General features: G+C 38.5%; 2 protein-coding genes across 3 annotated transcripts in view; both read left to right on the forward strand.

The window, feature by feature from the left end:
- Nucleotides 1-2298: 2298 nt before the first annotated feature.
- Nucleotides 2299-6678, forward strand: LOC121516205 (diablo homolog, mitochondrial-like). Its single transcript, XM_041797343.1, has 6 exons — nt 2299-2378; nt 2817-2937; nt 3036-3158; nt 5421-5531; nt 5703-5799; nt 6146-6678. Exons 1-6 carry the CDS (start codon nt 2335-2337, stop codon nt 6352-6354), a joined length of 705 nt encoding a protein of 234 aa, XP_041653277.1. The 5' UTR covers nt 2299-2334; the 3' UTR covers nt 6355-6678.
- Nucleotides 6679-16129: 9451 nt separating this feature from the next.
- Nucleotides 16130-23483, forward strand: part of nectin3a (nectin cell adhesion molecule 3a) — a 44418-nt gene continuing 37064 nt past the window's right edge. For both annotated transcript variants that reach the window (XM_041806216.1, XM_041806218.1), the window contains exon 1: nt 16130-16337. In XM_041806216.1, coding sequence (XP_041662150.1) covers nt 16139-16337 — 199 coding nt within the window. In that variant the 5' untranslated portion in view covers nt 16130-16138. The remainder of the gene's footprint in view (nt 16338-23483) is intronic.

Below are 23483 nucleotides of genomic sequence, written 5' to 3' on the forward strand. Positions count from 1 at the left end.
TTTTATAAATGTTTGTCTCATATATGATTATCTGCACATTCATGACTGAAAGAGTAACTGCTTTAACGAATACTAACTCCTAGCTTACCGTGTTCAGACTGTTCTTCTGAATGCAATGTTGAACTTTAAATCATATGCTCTTGTTGATGAATCTAGAGAATGCATAGTAACTGGTAGAATCATGCAGTTATTGACTGATGCAGTTCCCTGATATATTTTTATGCACATGTTATAATTGTCTTAATGATATCTGTTTCCATCTGTGGCTGTTTATCCATTCAGTGTCATTGGAAGTGATGATCCTTTGTTTTCTGTGTCCCTATAAAACAGCATTAGCTCTTCATCGGTTTTAAAACTGAAGCTACTTTTTGTCCTCATAAACTTTGATGATTTTCTCTGATATATTTCATTAGAATATTCATGTTATTTTGGTAGTTTTCTTTTTTATTCTGTCACAGTTGAACACATTCACACAGCAATCCCATGTGCACAATAATGTTCAATCTATCAGTGACTACCAGAATTTGTTCTCTGTTCATGTATTGCTGTTTTGTCTCTCTCTATTTTTGCTTGCTGTGTATTGAGCTTTCCTGCAGCTGTTAATTCACTCATGTCAAAGTCATGGCTGAGCCTGTAAACACACTATACTCCCCACCTTGCTGCATTTTTTATATTTTCCCTGGATTTATTCTGTTCTCTTAGAATTCAGATGTTTGTGCTTCAGCCTTTAAACTTTTATTATTTAACCTTTATTTAACCAGATAAAGACCCATTGAGATCGAGATCTCTTTTACAAGGCTGACCTGGCCAGGAGGTCAGCAGCACATGTCATAATAAATAATACTTAACCAAATAACTTACAGGGAGATTTTACAAAAGCATCTTTTATGGGCTCAGTGCTGTTTCTGTATTACATACCTCCATACCACTGTTTGCCTGATGAAGGTGTTGTATCAAAACGCAGAAAATAAATGACTTTGTGCAAGCTAGAAGTTGTGTGGGAGTTGTCATTACATATATGAAATTTAAAAGGGTTTCATTGGGATTTTAGTTGGTTAAGTACACAAAACCAAACACAAGACCAACACATAATCAGAATCATTAAACAAAAAACCTGCTGGATTTCTTTTTGGTTTGATTTAATGTTATTAGATCAAGTTGAGTAAACTTTATTTATATAGCAGTTTTCACAGACAAAGGTCACAACGTGCTTTACATCAGCAAAGTACAACACAAAAAGCAGAAACAAAGTATAAAACCTTCCTTAGTAATCACTCACAGGGTTAAGGAGAGATAAAGGGGGTCACATAGACGTTTTTAAACAAGCAATGACCATGTTCAATTAATGGAAAAATAAAGCGTAAGTCATTTACAGTAAGTTGACAAGGTGAATATGGTTGTCCATAAGCCTGTCTGAAAATGTTTGTTTTTTTGACTGTTTTTTTAAAAACTTGACTGAGTCAGAACAATGCAGCAACATGGGCAGCTTGTCCCAGAGGTTTGATTCTGAGGCCTTAAAAGCCCAGCCATCATGTGTTTAAGTGGGTTGGATCCCTGTGAACAGGTTGGCAAATAAAAGTGAACGAGTTCTGTTAAGTATTCAGGAGCCTGACCATGATGTTTTGTTAATGTCTTGTAGGTTTTATCACCATCTCAACCAGAGAAAAAAAAAGACAAAATTCTCATACTTTTTTAACTTTCTCATATGAATCTTCTTACATTAAGTGATTCCTGTTTGCTGTTTTCTTTTTTAAACATTTACTTTTTTTTATTATTATAAAAATATCACTATATTACTGTCACTTTCGGTTACAACCGAGGCAGCTGCTCTCTTCTTTTTCTGGTACCCCATACCACCACTTGCTCTTTGAGTGGCACTCAGTATCAGACTGTACCAGCTTCCTTTTACTTCTAAACCACACCCAGTTACTGTACAGTCAGACAACCTGAGAACATAATAGTGAGAATCACAAGAAAATGTTGTCAATGTTTGCACAGTGCTCACAGGCAGCATCATTGAGCAGAGCTTTAATATTTACTATGCATGGATACAGTCAAATAACTTCAGAAATGAAGACATATTTTGTTTTTATTAAAAAATAAAACAGTAAGTAAAAACGAAATTAAAATAAAAGTAAAAAAAATTCCCAAACTATAACAACCATGGCTACAAAAAAAAAAAAAAAATGTTTTGGGGGTCAATTGGTTGGTTCGCATTATACCGAAATTTAGATACTATTTTTCCCGCCAGATGGCGACAGCGTTTAGTCCATGAAATCTCTGTGGTGGAACCTTTGGTCATTGACGACGAACGCTTTATGGTGGCGGACCAAGATGGCCGCGCTACGGACGGTAACAAGCTACCTCCGTCTCCTCAGGTAGGAAATTTCATACAGAAAAAATATCTTAAAGAATATGTTGATCATTCAACATACAATCGTTGTGCGGAATTGTCAGTCACCAAAAATAATATATAGCTTTTGGCTTATTTGTGGTCAATTAAGAGTGATTTCTTTTGTCATAATACTGCGTTCAACGACAACTGGAAGCTGTCAGTGCTTATGTTAAACTTGTTTTTCACACTCTAGCAGAAACATTCTGACTACAGTTTAACATCATGAAACAGTTAACGTCTGCATTCTTATTTACGTTTCTGGGGTTAATAGTAAGTAGACACTTAATGAGAGTTGGGTATCGAAAATATAAGTAACCCTTGCTGTTACTCACGGTGCCTGACAACTTAATGCACACTTCCTGTATTTAACAGGATAGTATTAGCTCATCTCGAGTTTAAACTACTGCTCTCTTTCTCCCAGGAGTTCTGCTCGTTTCCTGGTCAATAACAACAGAAAACCGGGGAAATGGACAAATATTCTTTACAGCAGTATAGCGTCTTTGACCGTAGGCGGTGGTCTATGTGCCATACCTTTCAAACAGGTAAGTCACCAAAGCTAAATTATAGCATGTGCAGTGTCACAGTATATAGTTCACATGTTATATTTACCTGAAATAGTTCTTCTGTGTCTCTCATGCAGGTTGACAATCTCTCTCATGATTCTCTGGTCAAACGAGCAGCATCGCTGGTTACAGACAGCTCAAGCACTTTTCTCTCTCAGGCCACTCTGGCTCTTATAGATACCTTCACAGAATACTCAAAAGTAAGTGGAAGTAACGTTGTTCACATATCTAGCTGTTCAGACTTAATACTATGCTAATAACAACAATTTTAATTATGCACCCTTCATATATGAAGTTGGAAGGTTCATCACAAGCAGACATTAAAATACAAATGGTTGAAACAAACCAGCCCCATCAAGATAGTTGCAGTAAGGTTTATAAATAAATCAGGAAGCATACCAGTCATGAAAAAGGTTATATATCAAAAGATCAACTCTAGATATTATGATTCATGAGTCTTTTATGCTAATAAGATACTCTTTCAACTCTGCTTTTGCAATATTAATCATTTGCTGTTCATCAGGCCATTCACTACACCCTGACACAGGTTGTAAGGAATTCAAGGGGGGAAAAAATCATAGTTATGATTATTTGATTGATATTGAGTTAAAGATTGTTAAACAACATTATGTATTGATTTTACAGCATCAGTATGACAGGCATTTTCTAGTTCAACTTTAGATTGACTTTCTGAATATTTTAAAAAGTAACAATTAATGACAATAAGAGAAAGATCTATAAATATTTATTAAAATGTGTAACAACAATAATAATAACTATGAAGGATAAATGAAAATAAATCAGCAATGTTTTAGAGGTAGCGGTGATTATCCTTTTGACTCAAATACAACAACAAATGCTGAAACATTTATCACACATAACATAGCCTACAGCTAAATGAGAGCAACAGAGTGTGTGGTGCATTTAATCTTTGTGATCTTCTTTTCAGGATCCTGAAAGACAATTTAAATCAAAAGTCAATTAATAGCTCAGCACAACAGCATATACACAAAAAATTTACAATAGAGCAGCAGTTCCCAAACTTCAGTATGCTGTGGTCCAAGACCTGAAAATCCTCTAGGACCCAATTAAACCCTTGTGCAATCATAAAATGAGACCAAAATATTTGTCTTTTATTTATCATATTTTTATTTCATAAATTGAGAATTTCAATATGATCCAATGAAATGTATTTTGTTTGTTTTTATCAGGTATCTGCAAAGTCACTTAAAATTTATTTTATAATATTCATCTCTGTAAATTTACTTTGAGGCCCATCAGACTCCTCCGATGTATCATTTATGTCTCCAAAGGCACTAATGAATTCTTTAAATTGGCAAGCAAGCAGCATAGTAAAATGTTAAACAGAATGTCACCAGTTATTCCAACATCAGTTAAACTGTGACACAGATGGAACACATCAGACAACATAAATAATAAAAGTGGCATGATTTAAAACTTCTGTCGGTTTTACTTCTTAGACTCCAATGATTTGTAATCAAGTATTTAATGACTTAAAAAAATATATTATTCCTTATTAGCTATTGCGAATGACCTCATGTGGCTCACTTATTGCATGCTTAGAATGTAAACCTAGTTAATATAGTTATCTTATTTTTCACAATAAAAGCCATTGTATTTTGTCTGCATCGCCTTTTGTAACTATAATGTGAAAAATAAGGACACAATAAATTTCAGCAAATATCTTCTACTGTGCTGCCAGGACAGGGTACAACATTTTGGGTGTACGAGTTCTTTGTTCCCATGTCATGAAATTCAAAATAGAATAAGAAGAAATGTTCAAATAAAAAAACTTGCAAATTCTACTATAGTGTGGGCAATAATTCTGTAAGTACTCCACACATTCTGCTGAAGTTCACACATATTAATGCAATGTGAAGATTTAGCTATACCATGCGGAAATAATGGAAAATGTAAGGAATGTTAAGCTATGTATAATATGAATCTAATGTTTAATGACTAGCACTTATAACTGCAAAGTTAGTTGAGGTAATGCAGAGGTAAATTAACTAGTGTTTTTTTCCTTAAGAGGGACAAAGAAATTAAAAATAAAGAGCTTGGATAAAAGAAGTTTGGGTTAGTAAGACAAAACAAGACAATGACAAGTTTCCTTTTAGCTTTGTCTAAACTCTGCAGTATTGTATAGTTTTTGTTTGATCTTGAGTACACCTTCAGCTGTAACTCCAGTATAAGGTAAAAGATATTAAAGCATTAAATCTTAAATCTTATTAAACATTAAATCTTAAGTATCAATTATTAATTTGTCTCAAGAACCAGGCCTCTGGCTTAGATATGAAATATTCTACAGACCTACTTCTGTCTGAAACTTTCATCCAATACAGTAAAAAGTCTTGAAAATCATCTTCTGTGTTGCTTTGCAGCCACAGTTGATGTTTGATTTCAAAATGCAAATTATGTATGTTCACTGTGTTTGCTGACAGGCTGTGCACACACTCATAGCTCTTCAAAGGCGGTATTTGGACTCTTTAGGGAAACTGACACCTGCAGAGGAGGACACAATCTGGCAGGTGATCATTGGCCAGCGTGCACAGGTACGTTTTTCATGCCCTTCCTTGAAAAACTCCCTAATAACAAAGCTGAACAAAGTATTCAGGTTTCTTTTTATTCATTGCAGCAACATAAATATGACAGCAGGCCCAACGTAATAAAGGTGTAAGCCTCACTGGGTCTTACTAGAGTTTATATCTCTCTCTTCCTGACAGATTAGTGAAAGACAAGATGAATGCAAGCGTTTCGAGTTAACCTGGATCACAGCAGTCAGGCTGTGTGAAACTGCAGCGGAGGCGGCGTACACCTCAGGTGTGTGGAAGTGTCACTGCTGTGTGATTAAACAGTCAGGATGTGGGGTTTCTTACAGATCATGTCTTGAAAAATACAAATTTTTGCTTTGAATCATCCTCTCAAAGCTTTGTGTGTTGCCGTTTATGCTGGTTCCTATTCAGCTGCTGTCAGTGTAAACCTTAAGATGGTGTGGGGATCATTTGGTATCACTCAGCATTGCTTTGTGTAAAACAAAATGGAGATGATGGACAGGAGGGCCTTCTTAATGACCATGCCTAATGTCTGATCTCGAGGTGGTATATTATGTCAACCTTTGAACTTCTCTCAGCAATTGGACTGTCTGTGTTTACATGTGTGTCTGCAGGAGCCGAGCACGCATCCATCACTATGAGGACTAACATTCAGGTGGCTGAGACGCAGGTGGAAGAGGCTCGTAAACTGTCAGCAGATGCAGATAAGAAGCTGGCTGAGACTAAAGTAATGGAGGTTGAAAGGATGGCACAGTACGCTGCATCCTTAGAGAATACCAACGAAGAGGAAGAGATACCTGAGGCTTATCTGAGGGAAGACTGACACAAATATGTGGCATACAAAAAGTCTCATTTTTTGAGTCAGTAACATGTTCAATTCTGTGATTTGCTGTCTTATTTGTCTCTTATATGTGCACTTAAACTGCAATGCTAAAAAAATGAATCACCAACTTTGGGACAGTGTCTCTGTTAAGGATCTTGTGATTTTTAAGTGTTTAGTCATTTGTGACTATTTCTCTGAGTATTTGAAATGGCTTCTGGTGGGTAGCGTATTATGCTTTCACTTCAGTCTTTTTTATTTTGTTACTTGTGTAGCACATTTTTTTGTCAGAAATCTTGTAATAAAGATAAACTCATAAAAAATGTACATCTGGTTACTTTTTTGTCTGAACTTGAAATCCTGTTTTTGTTTGTCCTTAAAATTAGACATTTTGTTTACTGGAGTGACCAAAAATCTGTTCATCCACATTACTGCAAAACATTGTATAAGTCAGTTTCCACTCCTTCTGTTGCATAACAATTAGGATTTATTGAAACCAGCATTTGCCTTGTTTTCACATGGTAAATGTTGGTGCCAATGATGTGATCATAGCACCCATTGTGTTTGTATTTGGGAGATTTTATGTTCACTGAAGTGACTGGAGCCCAGAACACTAATGAGATATTGTAAAAATTCACAGAGGTCAGATAATTGGTAACAATGTTTATTTGTGAAATTAAACCACTCGGCAGGTGACATTTTTGTTAATTCTTTCATTTACGAGCTAAAACTATCTGCACAAATCTTCATCTTCAGTATTAATTCCCTCTGACAAATTCTTTCTGAGAACATCTTCAATTTGGTGTCATTTTACATGTTATTTGTGTCTCTTTTTCTCACTCAACAGTTTTACTTTCACTGCAAATTACCCATGTCCAGACTCTCCCCTATGGGGCTTTTAGGCCGTTAATCAACCTCCTCTGTGTCATCACTTCATCTTCAGTGTCACCTCTGTTAACACTGTCACACAAGAGGAAATAAACTGGGAGATCTCTATCAGCATTAATGACTCAAATTGTGATGCTGTAAAAAACAAACAAACAAAAAAAACAGATTTCCAACTGAGATTTGGGCTAGGCCAAGGTGTGTTCAGGGCAGCAAGGATGATACATGTGGTGTAGAAATTCAACAAACTGCATTATTCTGCTGGGAGTAAATATGAATCCTTTTTGTACCTTTTATTTCTTTATTGAATGTTTGAAATAAAGCTATCAATTCATATTAAAGTATAGATTTTCTTAATTGCAGTACCTATAACTACACTAAAGCACAACAATAGTATGTCTACTATTTACAAGCCCAAATACACAATTCAGGGTAACTTGCTTTTTCTAAACTGTCAAACTAGTTCTAGGTAAACAGTGAAATGTATTTCCTTACCTTATCACTGACACTGGATGTGCATTAATTAAAGATCTCTTAACTTGTTTTTCCTAAACAGACAGAGCAGTAGTTTTCAATCTTCTTTGGCCCAAGGCACACCAAAGACCAAGTCAAAATCTCAAGGCACACCATATCCATTCAAAACAGCCTCATTTAAACCTGCTATAGTAACTTAAGTTGTATGTATAGTTTTAGTAACAACATATGGTTGTCCAGTTCTTACAGCAAACCAAGACTTGCCTCTTTATTTGGTGGTTTTAGCTCAGCTTTTAAATACAGCACATCGTTTAATTAAAAGACTGAAGACAGAATTATTTTATTGTCAAAAAAAAAACAAAAAACTTTTTGTTTCATTTTGGATTTTTTAGTGACCTAAACTAAGGTAATTGACTTCCTGTTTGGATACAGACCTGCTTTTATTTTGAAAGAAAAGTGGACTTCAGATATATTGAACATGACATGAGGTTAACCACAGAAGAGGAACTTGTTTTTGATAAAGAAGGAAATAAGGGCATAGAAAAGGTAAAAGGTCAATGTTTGATACCAGAAGCAGCAGATGACTTTTGACTTGTCCACTAGGCTGTCTGTGAGGTTTTTTTAAAGTAAAATGAGGTGCAGTGGTGTCCTTATCTAATGTCACTGTGGCTGCATGGAAACACTGTGGTGGCTTAGCCTTAGTGTGCTGAAAGGGATTATAAAGCAATGATTGATCACAACTAAAAAATAATGCTCAACTTATGGATCAAAAGTAATTGAGAGCCTTTATTTAAAGATTTTTTTAAACCAGCTTCAAAGAGCATGTCAGTGTTAACAGCCATTTATTAGAACATGGAAGCCTAAGCACTGAGGTCCCCAAAGCTGAGACAGCTCACCACTACTTTATACTAATGAGTGCAGGAGTTTTCATCCCAATGACTACATAATCCAATTCTCAGAGGACACTGCCATTTTTTTTAAAGATTTATTTTTGGACTTTTTATGCCTTTATTGACAGCGGAGGACAGTGGATAGAATCGGAAACGGGGACGAGAGCTGAGAAGAAATGTGGGAAAGCGCCACAGGTCGTACCTGAGCTGACCGCGTACATGGGGTGTGCCCCAAACCACTAGGCCACTGGTGCCCCAGGACTCTGCAATTTTATCACTGCAGAAAAAGATATGTGACGCATTTGACTACTTTTTCAGAGACTAAAAGCTTTTTGAACTAGTGTGAGGTCACCCATCTTGTTCCGAATGTCAGTAAGACAAAGGCGATGATGTTTGACCCTAGGAGAGTCTGAGACCACAGGCCTGTGGTCATCCACAACCAAACCATCACATTGGATTTCATCCTCCTCATTTAAATGTTGTGGTGTTTTTATTGATAATTTGCCTCTCTGGGACACACAAGTTGAGATTCAACCATAAGTTAGTTTATTTCATTAAGGAAAGGCTTGATACGAGTTTAAGGTTGATTTATTTTACAATGAAAAATGTCTTCAACGAAGATGTCTTTATGAAGTTGAAGAGGCAGTGAGGTCGACGGCAGGATAGGACACCCCTATGGAGTCTAGACACTGGTGGTGGTGATGAAAGGATAAGATGAGGAGTGGACCTCTGAGAAGCTTGACCCAGACACCGAAGAGATGACTTGGAGGTGGCGATGAAAGGATGCACAAAGGAGCTGGACCTGGACACTGATGAGATGCAATGGAGGTTGCTGGGGTGGAGGAGGGTTGCTTTGTTTGCACTGAAACAACAGACTGTCTACGGAGGAGAGGAGAACATATTTTAAAATATTACGCAGCCGGATGACTTGATTGAGGGAGGTCATGGCTAAAAGGGATGTTGACACCCATACCAGCTGATGACCAGTGCAGGAAACAGAGAGAGAAAAGGGAGACACGTGAGTGATTATTCATGAATGAAAGGATGAAATGAGACAGTCTTCCTGCTTAAACTTATACTTAGTTTAATTTTCATCAAGCAGTCTTAGAGAGCTTAATCATGAATGGTATTGCAGCATGGTGTGGTGATCTGTCTGTGCAGTCAAATCCAAACTGATGGGATTTAGACTGCATGGAAACAGTAGAAGGTAAACATCACACACAGGCTATTCTTAGGCCAGTGACACTGTAAATGTTATACATACAGCTCAGGATGAGCTGATGCCCTCCGGTTAGAGGTTTGGGGTTCCCTGTTGTAGGCTGAACAGGTTCATTCTTGCATCTGTAAAGCTCATATATAGTGGCAAATAATGCAGGCAATATTGCACTATACTTTAAGAACCTAATGTTAGTTCTTTTTTGGAATTAATAATTTCTACATTGTCATATGTTAATGTGAATGATGTTTAATATTATCTCTTTTTACTGCTGCAGCATGGGGAAAGTGTCCAAGACAAATTTCTCACTTTGTGGAACAATGAAGTTATTCTTGCAGCTTGCAAAAACTTCTCTTTCAATTCCAGCAGGTGGCGATCTTCACACCAGAGTTCCCTTTTTATTGCTTTAGTTGGATCCTCTTCCTTTGCAGTTTCAGCACTAGTCCACTGAAATAATTTTATTTGAGCCATTATCTCCCCTGTAATAACTCTTTTTAATTGAAAAAGCAATGACCTTCACTATTTTCCTTGGTGTTCAAAGTAGTGCTTAACTTTGTGCGCCAGATTTAGAAGCCTTTATGCTGCATACAATGGTCTATATACTTAGATTTGTGCGAAGCATTGTAGCTCTAAACCTGCACTGCAGTATGACATGACACACTTTTCTGTCAGCCTGTTTTTTGCATGCCTTTTTAGAGCATTAGAGCATCTGAGAAAAATGAAATAAATCTGTAAAGATACATACTTCTTACTTGCAAATATTCTTTTTTCCCGATTCAGTGATGTAAGATTCCTTTTAACAGGTACGCCATCTTAATGATGTTCACATCTGCCTTCCTAAAGGTCAGCATGCTCTGCAGAGTGTCATTTCATAGAGAGCTCATTATGGAGAAGACCCACTAAAGTTGTAAACACAAGCGTGTAGCGTCAGCAGTGAGGTGACCTCTCTCTGCTAGATGGTCAAGCCTTGGCAGGGGATGGGACCATGAGAGTGGCTACAGAATAGGGTGGGGGGTAGGGGGGTTTTGAGGTGTGCAAAGACTGGCTCACCAATGTGACTAGTGAGGAATGTTGTGTTTAACAAAGGCTGTTTTCACAGACTGTAAAACCAAATGTCCCAGACAGTCTGTGTGGACGTGCACCCACTGGTCACAGGGGAGGTGGTGCCACAGTGCAGCCTCGCCTGCCTGGAGGAAAATGTAATGCTGCTTACGGAGTATTTTTGCTGCATAAAACCTTCGTGAGGTAACCACAATTAGAAAGGTCATGGGCCGTAAATGCTCATAAACTATTTAGTGCTGCCCACGGGGGGTTTCAGCATTTATGCAGCATTTATGCAGAACAAGTTATGCCACTGGTGTGAATAACCCTCAGTGCAGCTATACCAGCCAAATTGGTGATATCATTAACACATTAACTGTTTTGCGAGAGAAAATGAGACGTGATTTATCATCTTATAAACACACAAGCCTGCTCACTGCACTGACTTTACGGTTCCAATGCAAAGTAGCCCAGGAGGAGAGATTGATTGGTGAAAAGGGCAGCACTTTCACCTGGGGATTTATGGCTCTTTGAGGGTATAAATAAACCACCGGAGGGTATAGAGGCAGGGGGTACAGTGTGGTGACACATCATGGGTCATGCTTTAATCACGCTGAAGCTGGGCCTTAGCGCTGGAAGAGTAAAGGGGGTTAAATTCTGCAGGAGATGGAGGCTCCCTGGAGAGTTCATGTCCCTCGGATGAGGACACTAATACAGGCTATGAAGACGTCACTGCCGAGTGAAATGTGCAGCTCAATATGAGGGAATCACATTGAAAGGAGGATTTTTGCTTATCATCAGTGAAAAAATATGATGTTCCCCTGAAAGTGCTGAGGGAGCATGTTCATCAGCTCAGTGCATGATAATAACACTGTGCTGCACACAACGCTGGATTCCTGAATGTGTAAAAGCTGTAATTATCTCAAAGAAAAAGAACAATGCAAGAGTGAGTTTCATTTCCACTACGTTTTAGGACAAAAGGAGTTTCGGTGTGTCTGCGTTTAAACTCACATTTCTACTTTTTCCAGCTGAGGAACCAGCGAAGCTTGCTGCTGCATGTGACTGCTCTGTCCTTCAGACCTGATCTCCTCAGGTTTATATTAACTTTGGCATTCTCTTCCTCATTTTCCCCCACAGTTATGGAAGAAGTTTAAAACGTTGGCTACACATTATCAACAAAATATGTGGTTATCATCATGATGTTTGTAGGGTTTCCATTGTTACAGTGTAGCACTGTAGAAATTTGGCCACTAATTGTTAAAAAAAATCTGATACCCCCTTGTGGCTGTTTATTTCTTATGATTTTTTCCAACAACCAGGCCTGCCCACAGATTTCACTGGGCCTCTGACACATCCAGTTGTGATTTATTGATAGCATCAATGTCTGTGTGCTGGATCAGCAGCATTGGTGCTTGTCTTGCCACTTTTCAGCAATTTTATTCACTTTTCTTACTGTTTTTGCCACTTTCTGTCGATGTTTCCCTCTTTGAACCCATTTTATGACTTAAACCACTTTTTAATCCTATTCCACCACCTTTTGCACACATTTATGCAACTTTAGATGCATTTTTGCCACTTAACCACATTCCACCACTTTATCTCCTCGTTTATGCCCATCGGTTCCATTTTGTACCACTTTCTGCCTATTTTTGTCTCCTCTGACCCACTTTTTGATCCTATTCCACCACTTTTTTTGACCCGTTTTTGGTTCTGTAAACCTATTTTTGCCTCTCTTGATCCACTTTTGCCACTTTTTAATCCAATTTCACCACTTTCTCTGCCCATATAAACCCATTTTATTTCTGTTTTGATAAGAGGAATACTGAATACTATGGCATTTTATTCTAATTTCCCCACCTTTTCTGCCCATTTTGCCACGTGTAACCCATTTTCACCCCTTTTTTTCTGCCGGTTTTTGATCATTTTAACCAATTTTTGCCCCCATCTGTCTGTTGTTATCTCTTTTAACCCACTTTCTGCTGCTACTAACCCTTTAAACTACTTTGTATGCCCATTTTACCCTATTTTAACTGCAATTACCTATTCTGTATGCCCTCTTTGAGACTTTAAACCCATATTGCCACTTGTAACCAATTTCCACCACTTTATCTCCCTATTTTTGCCACTTGAGGCCAAGGTGTGCCACTTTCCGCCTATTTTTTGCCTCTGTTAACCAATATTTTCCTCTTTTGGCCCATTTTTGCCACTTTTTAATCCAATTTCACCACATTTCCTTCACATTTTAACCCATTTTAAACCTGTTTATAGAAAAGGGGTTTACATTATGAAGAGGCCCATAAACTATGGCATAAATTAATTAAAAGAGTATTTGTTGCTTTGATAAAGGTGTTTTTTTTTTTAATGAGGTGAAAAATAAAATATGGTTATCACCCAGTACCTTTACAATCGACCATGAATTTGCGCACCTCCATTGGTCCCCAGATTGGGTGAGCCCCAGAGAGCTCTCCCCAGAGTACACTGACTGAATTTAGTACCCAAACATGCTTTGTAAACCCATTTTGATTTTCACATTCAGATTAAATTTGAGTCTTAGGGCCCTTATAAATGTATATAATGTATATGTATAAATGCATGTATATAATTAATGTATTATAACTTTCTGATTCAGACCCTTCATTAGTAAATAGTTTCAGCATGCTCCTCACAAAGGCTTCTGTTTAACCAGTTGCATGTATTACTGTTGAAACACCCATGGGACCTGCCAAAAAAAGATAAATGTTCACTGTCTCCTTGGGCAACACAATGAACCTTTTATCCCTTCAGCCACTGCTGTGAAGAATATAATCATGTTTAACAAGTAAACAGTTATTTTACAATAAATGGTTTGACTGCCATATAATGTGCAGGAAAAACGCCCATTTTCACAAGTGTACCGATGGAACAGGATTACCCATGGATCCATGCCAAATTTCACGTCTATCAGTCTTTTTAAACAAAAGTGGGATAACATACATGAAGATATGTATTTATATATGTTATCCATGTTTTCTGTTCCATGTGTGGTCATTTTAATCTTTAAGCAGCCAAAAGTGACCTTGACAAATGTGTCTTCCTCTGTATGATAATTATGTGAGCTTGAGAAATAAAGGATTATGTTGTCTTAATTTGATTTTTCCCTTTTTATGAGAGAATGTGCATAATGTGAGTGCCCCATACTCAATTTTTAAATGCTTTATACCACATTTTTATTTAAGGCCCTGCACCAATGAGGAGGCTCAAAATTAAAGCAACAAAGCCAGTGTCAATTCAGGTCCCTTATTATGTCAGTCAATGTTGAGTATTAGCTTTGCAAACAGTATAAAGCAACCTAATGCTTGCTAAATCAGATTACTGACACTAATTGCCACATGGTGAACTAAGAGGCTCCGAGGCCCCTTGAGGTTTGGGGCCTAAGGGCAGCTGCTTTTCTCTGTCATCCCTAATGTTTTTAAAAACTGCCCCTCTGAAACTTCTGCTGTATTTATGCTACTTTTACAAGCTACTGCTGCGACTAAATCTATGTACATTTACTCAGTTTTAGTTACATTGCTCTGTTATCTACATAGCTTATGCAGCTAACGGAGCTACGTTAGCTATGTTTTCTAGAACGGTTTCTATGAAGGACGAGCTTTTTTCTTGTAAGCAGACTGTACTCGGCTTTAGTAAACAGTTTGCCAGGCGGGTTTTTAACTTTAACTTTTGGCATCCTAATTGTCACTGAAACCTTTACCCTAACCATAAATGGAAGTTTAATCTGATTTTGTTTATGTGTTAGTGTATATTTCTGTTCTGAGATATACAGTGTCTCAGAGATGAACAGCCTGCAGCCATACTGTCTTGGAAAAATGAATTTGACAAAAAAGTCTAAGTTGTTAGCTACGTGAAGCCCTAAGCCACGTGTTGTGCTTCTCTCTGTTTAGCCATAAGTTAATGTTGGTTGTTTTCTCGAGATCTTTATCTATAAACAAATAATGTTGGGAAAACCAGCTTTGTTATCCAAAGAGAAATACAAATCAAAATCTCAAGAACTGTATCAATTTATCCTCAATTTCTCCTGGAAAGAGAAGTAGCAGCAGTGACATGAAATGTATTATTTGTTTCTGCCTAGGGCAGGGGTGTCCAAACTGTTTTTACTGAAGGCCGTAACAGAAAAATATCAGGACCTCTTTTGACTTCTAAGTTAGTAGACCTGTCCAGTGAAGGTTAAGATATGCTCAGAGGAGCAAGCTTAAGTTGCTTGTTAATAGCTGACAAGGCAAATAGTATGAATTTGGGAGGCCAGTCAGATTCCAGGGAGGCCTAGTTAGCCTTGACTAGTGCTGGATCCACTTTGGTCAGGATGAGAGCGATGCTCTGCAGCAGAGAGGGGGTTCGCTAATAACTTGTTTCCTTTCTAGGGATGTTGATGCTTAAAGATGATTGAGAAAGTATGCTTTATAAATACGGAACTCGAAACAACCAGAAAGCAGAGCAAATGCGTGGTTTTCATGTTGCTATTCACAGCTGTAAACTTTTTGTTTTTATTAGTCTGGGCATTGTGAATCGAAATATTGTTTCAGTTGTTAGTGAAAAAAAAAATCACCATTTATCTTTTCGTCTCAATTTGGTCATGTAAAAAGAAAAAAACGGGCCAACAAATTCTACTTGTCAAAATGTCTGTTTACAGAATGAACAAAGCATTAACATCTAGTGTCAAGAAGTACTAAAAAGTCGAGTCCAAGCTTCATGTGCTTATGTGGGCCATGTTTCATTCTATTTTCTAGAATCTGCTGGGGGCCAAAAAATGTACCAAGGGACACATTTGGCCCAAGGGCCACAGCTTGGACACCCCTGGCCTAGGGCTTCTATACATCATAGACTTATGCCACAATTCCTTTGTCCAGACAGATTTTCATGACCCACTGAAAACAACTCAGCGACCCACTTTTGGGTCCTGACCCACCAGTTGAGAACCACTGAGTTAAGATACATATATTTTTTCTTACACCATTCAAATTTGTTTTTGTTCATTTTAATATGTTGATTTAGAGAGAATTTAATATCGCCTTTTAACTGAGAATGAGAATACTTTTAGTAGACACTGCATAGTCACTACTAGGGGACAAAAGATATACAACTCTATCACTGTAACCTATTACATCTCAGAAGTGTCCCGTAATAAAGTATGGACTGATCATATCAGATGGGGGGGTGATTAGGACCGTGTGTGTGCGTGCCGAGGCTGCATGAGTTGCACTTTGTTGTCCTGCAGAAGTGGTACAGCCCACGCGGATCGGTCGCTATGGAGAACAGCTCTCCAGGAGCGCGAGCCAGCCAGCCACAGAGAGAGCAGGGACGAGCGAGGAGGAGGACGGATTCTAGAGTGCCACAGCGCACAAAACAGTCAGGAATCATGGAGAAAAGAGCCCCGCTCAGGACGACTTTGCCACCAAACGGACTGCGACTTTTAACGACACTTCTCACCTTGTACGGACTTACCTGTGAGTTAACGGTTCCTTTGTCATATGGGGCTCGTGCTACTTTTGGGGGCTACTGAAATAAGTTGCGGTGGAGCAGCTCGCGGTCTCTGCCGTTAAGTCACTGATTTAAAACGGAAAACCCGGCTAGTCCTCGTTTTGTTGAAGTGGATTGTGTTTAGTTTAAGATTGCTAGCTTTATTTAAGCTAACGGTTCTTGTGGGACCGTTAATCTCACATTACGTCGGCTGGAAAGTAGCTGCTTGCGTCAGTTAACCGTTAGCTAAACCCCATTGAATACAACTTCTATAACGTCACTAACAGTTTTTGTCAACTTAAACCTCTGAGAGCTGTTTCTGTTTCCAACAAGCTAACAAAATTAGAATTTTTCAGCCGCCAAGACTCAACTCGTGACAAGAGGTAACTTTTCACGCAGCACTGATTTGGTGGCACATTTTCTAGCTAACCTTTCTTTCAATTTGTCACATCATGACTTAGCTTTCATTACTCAGGGAGTGGAGGGGAATTGCCGACTGGTTTCTTCCACTCTCAGATGGCTGGAAACTCATTGTGGAGCAGCAGCGATCCTCGGTGTACAAAAATAGAAACGAAATTGAGTATTCTGGGTGTCACTTGTGCTGAGCGAAGAGGAGCTCCTTTGTGAAAAGTTTGCCGAGCTGTTGGATGCAGATGGGGAGATAAACGTTATGTGATACAGGAGAGGAGAGGCAGCACAGACTGCTCCCGCTTTGGGCGTGAGAGGTGGCAGGGGAAATGAAGACATATTTCAAGAGAGGCACTGCAGTCGCACAGTCTCTGGAAGTATTGACCTGCAGTTGGGCTGCATGCCAGAACAGCCAGAGAGAGAGAGAGAGAGAGAGAGAGGGAGGGAGAGCACCTTCCAGTCACTGTACTGTCCCCAGAAGTGCAGCTGGAGGTCTCTGCTGGGATTACTACATATGACAGGCCTGCTAAGACAAAATAAGAGACAAATACTGATGGACACTAAAGTTAATACTTCACAGGAGCGCACCATTTGTTTCTTTTTCCAAGGGCAACAAAAGCTTAGCTCAGATATGCAGTGGTAGCAGTTTCTCAAAGAGCACCATAAACCTTTGTCTGCATGAATACCTGTAGTAAGTGACATGCTCCTTAGTATGGACGTTGCAAAACTGCATCTTAAAACCAGACACTAGCCAAGACCTTCAGTATGGGTCTGCAATTAATTAACCATTTTGTATCCTGTTTTGTCAGACTAACAGTAGAACTGTAGGGCAGTCTGCAAATATTCACATTTTAGATTTCACATCAGTTGTTGTTGCCAATATCAGATATGCCTGTGTTTACTAATTGATTTTAGCCAATACCACTATGGATACTGATACAAAGATGTTGTTCATACCAAAAACTTAAGTCCTCTAAAGCAGTATTTCTCAACTGGCCGGTCGGGATCCAAAAATGGGTCGCAAAGCCCTTTTCAGTGGGTTATGGATGTGAAAAAAAGTTGTGCCAAATCTTTTATGAGACTCTTTAAAAACATGCATGTTTTGTCCTTTCCTTGTTTCGTTACATCTTTGGTACTGTCTTAGGCCCAAGCTCTACTATTTTTAATGAAATGCATCTGATTGACCAAAAAATCTTTAAGGATGAATAAAGACATAAATTTAAGTCCTTTAAGCATTATTTAAACTTGAAGAACTAAGGATGCAAGCTGGTGTATGCCTGTTGGTCCTGTCTTAAACTTCATGAAATGATTCCTGCATAAGTCCAATATTTACAGGGGATCTAGGTTGATATCTGCAGCTGATATATCTGTGGTAAATACTGGCTTTTCTGTCTTTACTGATTTTGTCTTATACACAGGTAAGCAGTGTTAAAAAACTCACAATGTAATTCAACAGCCCAAATTATCACTCTTTTCCAAGAAAAAATGTAAATTGAGGCTAATTTTAACTCACTTTGTCTGCCACCTGCCATGTGGCAGCTGTTCTAGGCATTAAAACTGTTGCACTGAAATCGTAAGTCTTTTTTAATTATGGTCTTTACAGCTTTTGATGGTCAAATAGAGAAACAAGTCTAAGATGGAACCGAGAAAAACTCAGAAAAGCTTTTATTAAGCAACTAATACTAACACAATTTAAGCTAGTAGTTGAATTTTCACTGCCTTCTTTAGGTTATTTCCGATCTAAACATACAAACAGACTTGATAATATGTGTGCTAATACTCATGTTTTTCAAACATGTAACGTAACCAACTTTCTTTGACAAGCATTACTAAAACAGTTTTTTTTTTTTTTTAAGTTGTCAAAGACAAAGCAAAGATAAAAATTGGAAATACATGCATTAATGGAGAAACTTTGGATTGAATTAGTGTATTTTTTTTTTTTTTAAAGCATAAACATTTCAACACATTTGCACACATTGTCTCAAAGTAGTATTTGCTAGATGATAACAGTGGCAGATATATCAGTCAGGCAGATTCATCTGTCAAAATTCACTCTGCAGCATCCCCAAACACTTGCAACACATATTTTTACAGAGTCCTCTTCATACCATTCCTTTTCTGTGTCTACCCACTAAACACAGGTTCATAAATCAATAGGGATCTGATAAACAAAGCACTGTTACAAACTAAGCTGATTAGACCAGAAACATGTGCTGTTTGGTGCCCTGTGTATGCAGGTATTTCAGTCGAACTGGTTGCCTTGACAGCCAAATTAGCAGACGATTAACCCAGAGGACAAACTAGCCCGTGAAAGGTTAGGTTTGGTGTCAGGTTTTGAAGAGAGAAGCATGCAGGTCTCGGACTCTCCATAACATATGGTTAGAGCCCATGTGGCCAAACCTACTGTTGTGTGTTTTAGCAGATCACAAGTGTGCAGGGGGGAGGACTTTGTGTCAAAAACAGGGCTGGTGCCAGCTTCCTTTACTGTGTCATTTTCAGATTCCCTGTAGCGTAGACAGGACTGTGAGGAGGGGATTCATTCAGGGCGTGGCTACAGGCACTAAGGTCTGTAATTGAAGACCATAGTTTTGCGGTTTCTTCTCTTGGGGCTGCATGATTCATAATCTAAATAAATAATGTAATGGAGCCACCTAAATTACAGACCCAAAACAGAAATAGATTGGAAGGAGTGCACTGACGGAGCAAATTTGGATTTTATTGAGGTTAATGCACTTCAGTTGTTATTAATTGACAGTAAGATGTAGTTAAGAAAGTACATTTGCCATGGTAATCTTTAGTCAAAAGCTGCTCAGTCACCAGTGGAATAGGGCAGATAAGGTCAAAATAGTTTTTAACCCTTTAATGTACTGGACATCTTATGCTATGATAGTCTGAAAAGAATTTATATTGGTGCACTTGGTACTTAATTAGTAAGCCTTTTCCAAAATGCTGATTTTATTAATTTGAAGTATGACTAGGTGAAGTCCTTGACTAAATATGCCCCTAGAAGTAAACACTTGCCAGTGTCTGGTGTAATTATCTACATTAGTTATATGTTATTAGAATTATACACAAGAGAGGGTTTTTAAAGTAGCTTTTGGATGCACATCTGTGGGTCTCAGCTGTAGCATTCATCTGATCCTCTCATTTAATCTGAAATCTCAGTTGTGAAGCAGCAGGCGGAAAACTCCTAATCACATTAAATGCATGCAGTGTTTTCTTTTTGAAGGAAGGCCATCAGCAGATGAGTTGGCTGCTTTATTGTGGGACACGGAGGCTGTGTGTGTGGGGTTCAGGGAGCAGCCTGTGGTCACCAGCTTCTGTTGACTCCACCCTTTGCTTCCTCTCCCCCGACAGATGTGACTGACTGTCAGATGCATTGTGTGGCAAGCTGTTCCCTTGTGGTCCATTAGTAAATTCAGAGCTGCAACCCCCAGTTTTAGCTCATCTTGGACTTGATTACCCTCAGCCCACTGCTTTCACAAACACATGTAGGACTGATAGCAATAACCTGTTCAACCCACAACTACCCTTACTAAAACAATGCCCATATCACACTAAAAAATACAAGCATATATTATTTTTTTATTTTTATAATTTGATGCATTTTGATACCAAATGTTTTCAAATGACCCAATATCTGTTACTTTAATCAGGGATGTGGACAGTTAGCTGGCTAAACAATGAAATGTGCCATCCCTTGGTAGTTGGCACCAAAAGTACTGGTCAGTTAATCTAATTCTTAACATTTTTAAACAGTTCTGGCCCACAATCCTGGTCAAACACTCTGTCCACACCGTAAGGAAGCCAACTGCCACTAGTAGTCACTTTGGCTCCTGTTAATGGCTACTGCCATGCTGTATTAACTCAAGTAAACAATGTTCAACTGATAGCATCGATAGTATCTTGCATTGGGAAAATTGTGATAAAGTTTTGTGTAAATTTTGTCAGGTTATACTAATAAATAAGCAAAGCACTGAGTGGTGACATTCCATACAGGAATGTGGACATTAACCTGCAAGGAGGATGGAAGGCCAGCAGTGCTAGCACAGCTAACATTAGCCATATTCCACCAGCCAAATTTACATGGTTTACCTGCCGCTGTAATGACCCCATCTTAAATAAGTAGTGCTAAATTTGGACTGTTTCCTGGGTATGTTCTTAACTTTAGACTTGTTCTCTTAACAGTTGTAATATGTATTCAACTGAATTTGAAATGATTCTCCCACAAACATCTCCATTTTTTAGGAGTGCACAATTTTGGATTTTGCCAGTATCGGAAATGCCAGCACTTAGAGAACAAAGAATAAGACTTCAGCTGATGTAGGTCTGCTGGTCTGGCCTAATACCCCACCAACTTATTTATACATAATGCCAGTTTTTACAACTGACAGATGTAAATATTGGCAAACATTATCATATCTGCTGATACCAATAATTAGCTTAAGCTAATATCAGCCAATGCTGATGTCATGCCTTTAATATCATGCATCCCTACTCATTTTAATTATCAGCTCTTACTGGAGGATTCTGAGGCGTTCCCAGGCCAGATTAGATATTTAAGCCCTCCATCTTGTTCTGGGTCTACCTTTGGGTCTCTTTCCAGTTGGATGTGCGTTAAAGACCTCCACAGGGAGGCAACCAGGAGGCATCCTGAGCAGATGCCTGAACCACCTCAACTGGTTCCTTTCAAGGCGAAAAAGCACCACTCTACTTTGAGATTCCTCCGGATGTCTGAGCTCCTCACACTTACCTTAAGGCTGAGCCCATCCACCCTCCTGAGGAGTCTTATTTTAACTGCTTGAACCCGTGATCTTATTCTTTTGGTCATTACCCGGAGTTCATGACCATAGGTGAGGATTGGGATAAAGATCAGCCGGAAAATTGTCCATTCTACCCGCACTCGTGAATAAGACCCAGAGATACTTAAACTCCTTCACTTGGGCCAAAGACACTCTCCCACCTGAGCAATCCACCGTTTCAAAAATACAAATAAGCATTTTCAAAATATCCAAATTGCACAAATACATTGTCAATATTGTGGTAACTCTTCCAATTTTTGATCCTTAAAAACAGGATTAAAATGACTATGACCATCATGACTAATTTTCTTGAGAGTATTTTACCTTCATAAGGGATAATATCCTTTATTGTCTCTACTGTACAGTTGTGATAAGTAACCGTTATCTTTCATTGGTTGTGGGGACATGCACCAACATCATCATTACTGTTGCCACCAGGTTATTTTAAGTCATACAACTCAGACAATAATGAAATCATAAATAACATGTAGCTCACCAACAGAAGCACTGCACGTTTACTTATCTATGAGTAATGTTTGTCAAGAAAACTACAATAACCAACTGTGAGGAAATGTCTCACCATTTTCAGTGTAGCTTAGTATAACTTTTAAAGATTTGCATCTTTTGTTGAAGTAAATGGCTTGTGGATTAGTTCCAATTACAGGATAAGGAGGTTAGTATTAAAAAGGCAGACTAACTCGTTGACAAAATTGGAGTTTCCATTTGATTTAACGATAAAGATACAAAAATAGAGTCCCGCCAGCATCAGACTTTAACCAGACTGTCTGGTTGTCAAGGCCAGTCAGTGCTTTGGTCACATTCATAATTTTGTACTTCCTACCAAGGCCTATACTGGGAGTTACCAGTCATTAGAGACCACAGTTCACTGGAAATAAGCCATTTTAAACTGTAAGTAGAAGAGGGAACATGCAAAAAATGCATTGAAAATAATAATATTTGGATAACTTTTAATGCTTATAAGCTTGCATGTCTTGTCAACTGATTAAATCTTGGATAGACAGGAATTGACCGTTTAATCACTGAGTCAAAGGAAACTGACTGTAAAAATGGCTTCCAGATATTTCCATGCTTAATTACCTACTGTGAATGAACAGAGGGAGACCTTTAAAACCTTTTTTTGCCTGCTGTTTTCAGGAGTCAGGGTTTTCCCCTGAAACAACACATCACAGTTTGTGATGGAGGCTGGGGTCATTTGGATACACTGTGCTTCACAGCTCACTCTAAAGAGGTATACATGCAGGATGTGCACAGTCAGCAGCTGAATCCCCCAGGAAAGGAGTGCCGGGGTTATGGGAAACAGGTGTGGCTGCTGTTCACCACTAACTCTTGATTCATTCAGCTGTCAGGTGGCTATGATGTTTGGGATGAGCACACAGTCAGTTGTATACACTGACACACCCCCTGCCACCCAAGTGGGAGATTATTAACACACACCAGTCAAATACTGGGTAGTGCTGGCTGTAGCAAGGAAGCTGTCGGTGGTGTTTCCCTGTTTGCTTGTACACAAGGAAATGTTAAACACAGTATACTGTAACTAAAAGGAAGGAATGTCTTTGGTTTCTGCCAATGTTTTCACCACACCTGCAGACTGGATCCCTCTGATACACTGAAGTAAAGCTTGTGTTTCTCTTGTGTTCAGCCTTCAGTAGACATTGAAAAGGAACAGAGAAATGATTCAAAATAGACAATATAGGAGCAGTCAGTCCACTATAATTCAGGCTTTCACTGAAGATGTCTGTCCTCACTATCTTTATCCTTCGTTTCTTATCAAAATCATTGTTAACCTGTAACATCAAGCTGAATTCAACATAAAGTAGACACGGAGATGGAAATGAACTAATTACATTTACTCATGCTACTGTGGTTGAGTAGCTTTTTGTGTAGTTGTACTTTCTGAGCAGT

The sequence above is a fragment of the Cheilinus undulatus genome, linkage group 2 (assembly GCF_018320785.1).
Source record: "Cheilinus undulatus linkage group 2, ASM1832078v1, whole genome shotgun sequence".
NCBI lineage: Eukaryota > Metazoa > Chordata > Actinopteri > Labriformes > Labridae > Cheilinus > Cheilinus undulatus.

Excerpts from the sequence above, each read along its gene's own strand:
- LOC121516205 (XM_041797343.1), top strand. The coding sequence starts at position 2,335 with ATGGCCGCGCTACGGACGGTAACAAGCTACCTCCGTCTCCTCAG. Across the intron at positions 5,532-5,702 it reads TCATTGGCCAGCGTGCACAG|ATTAGTGAAAGACAAGATGA; the intron begins GTACGTTTTTCA and ends TCTTCCTGACAG. Across the intron at positions 5,800-6,145 it reads GGAGGCGGCGTACACCTCAG|GAGCCGAGCACGCATCCATC; the intron begins GTGTGTGGAAGT and ends GTGTGTCTGCAG.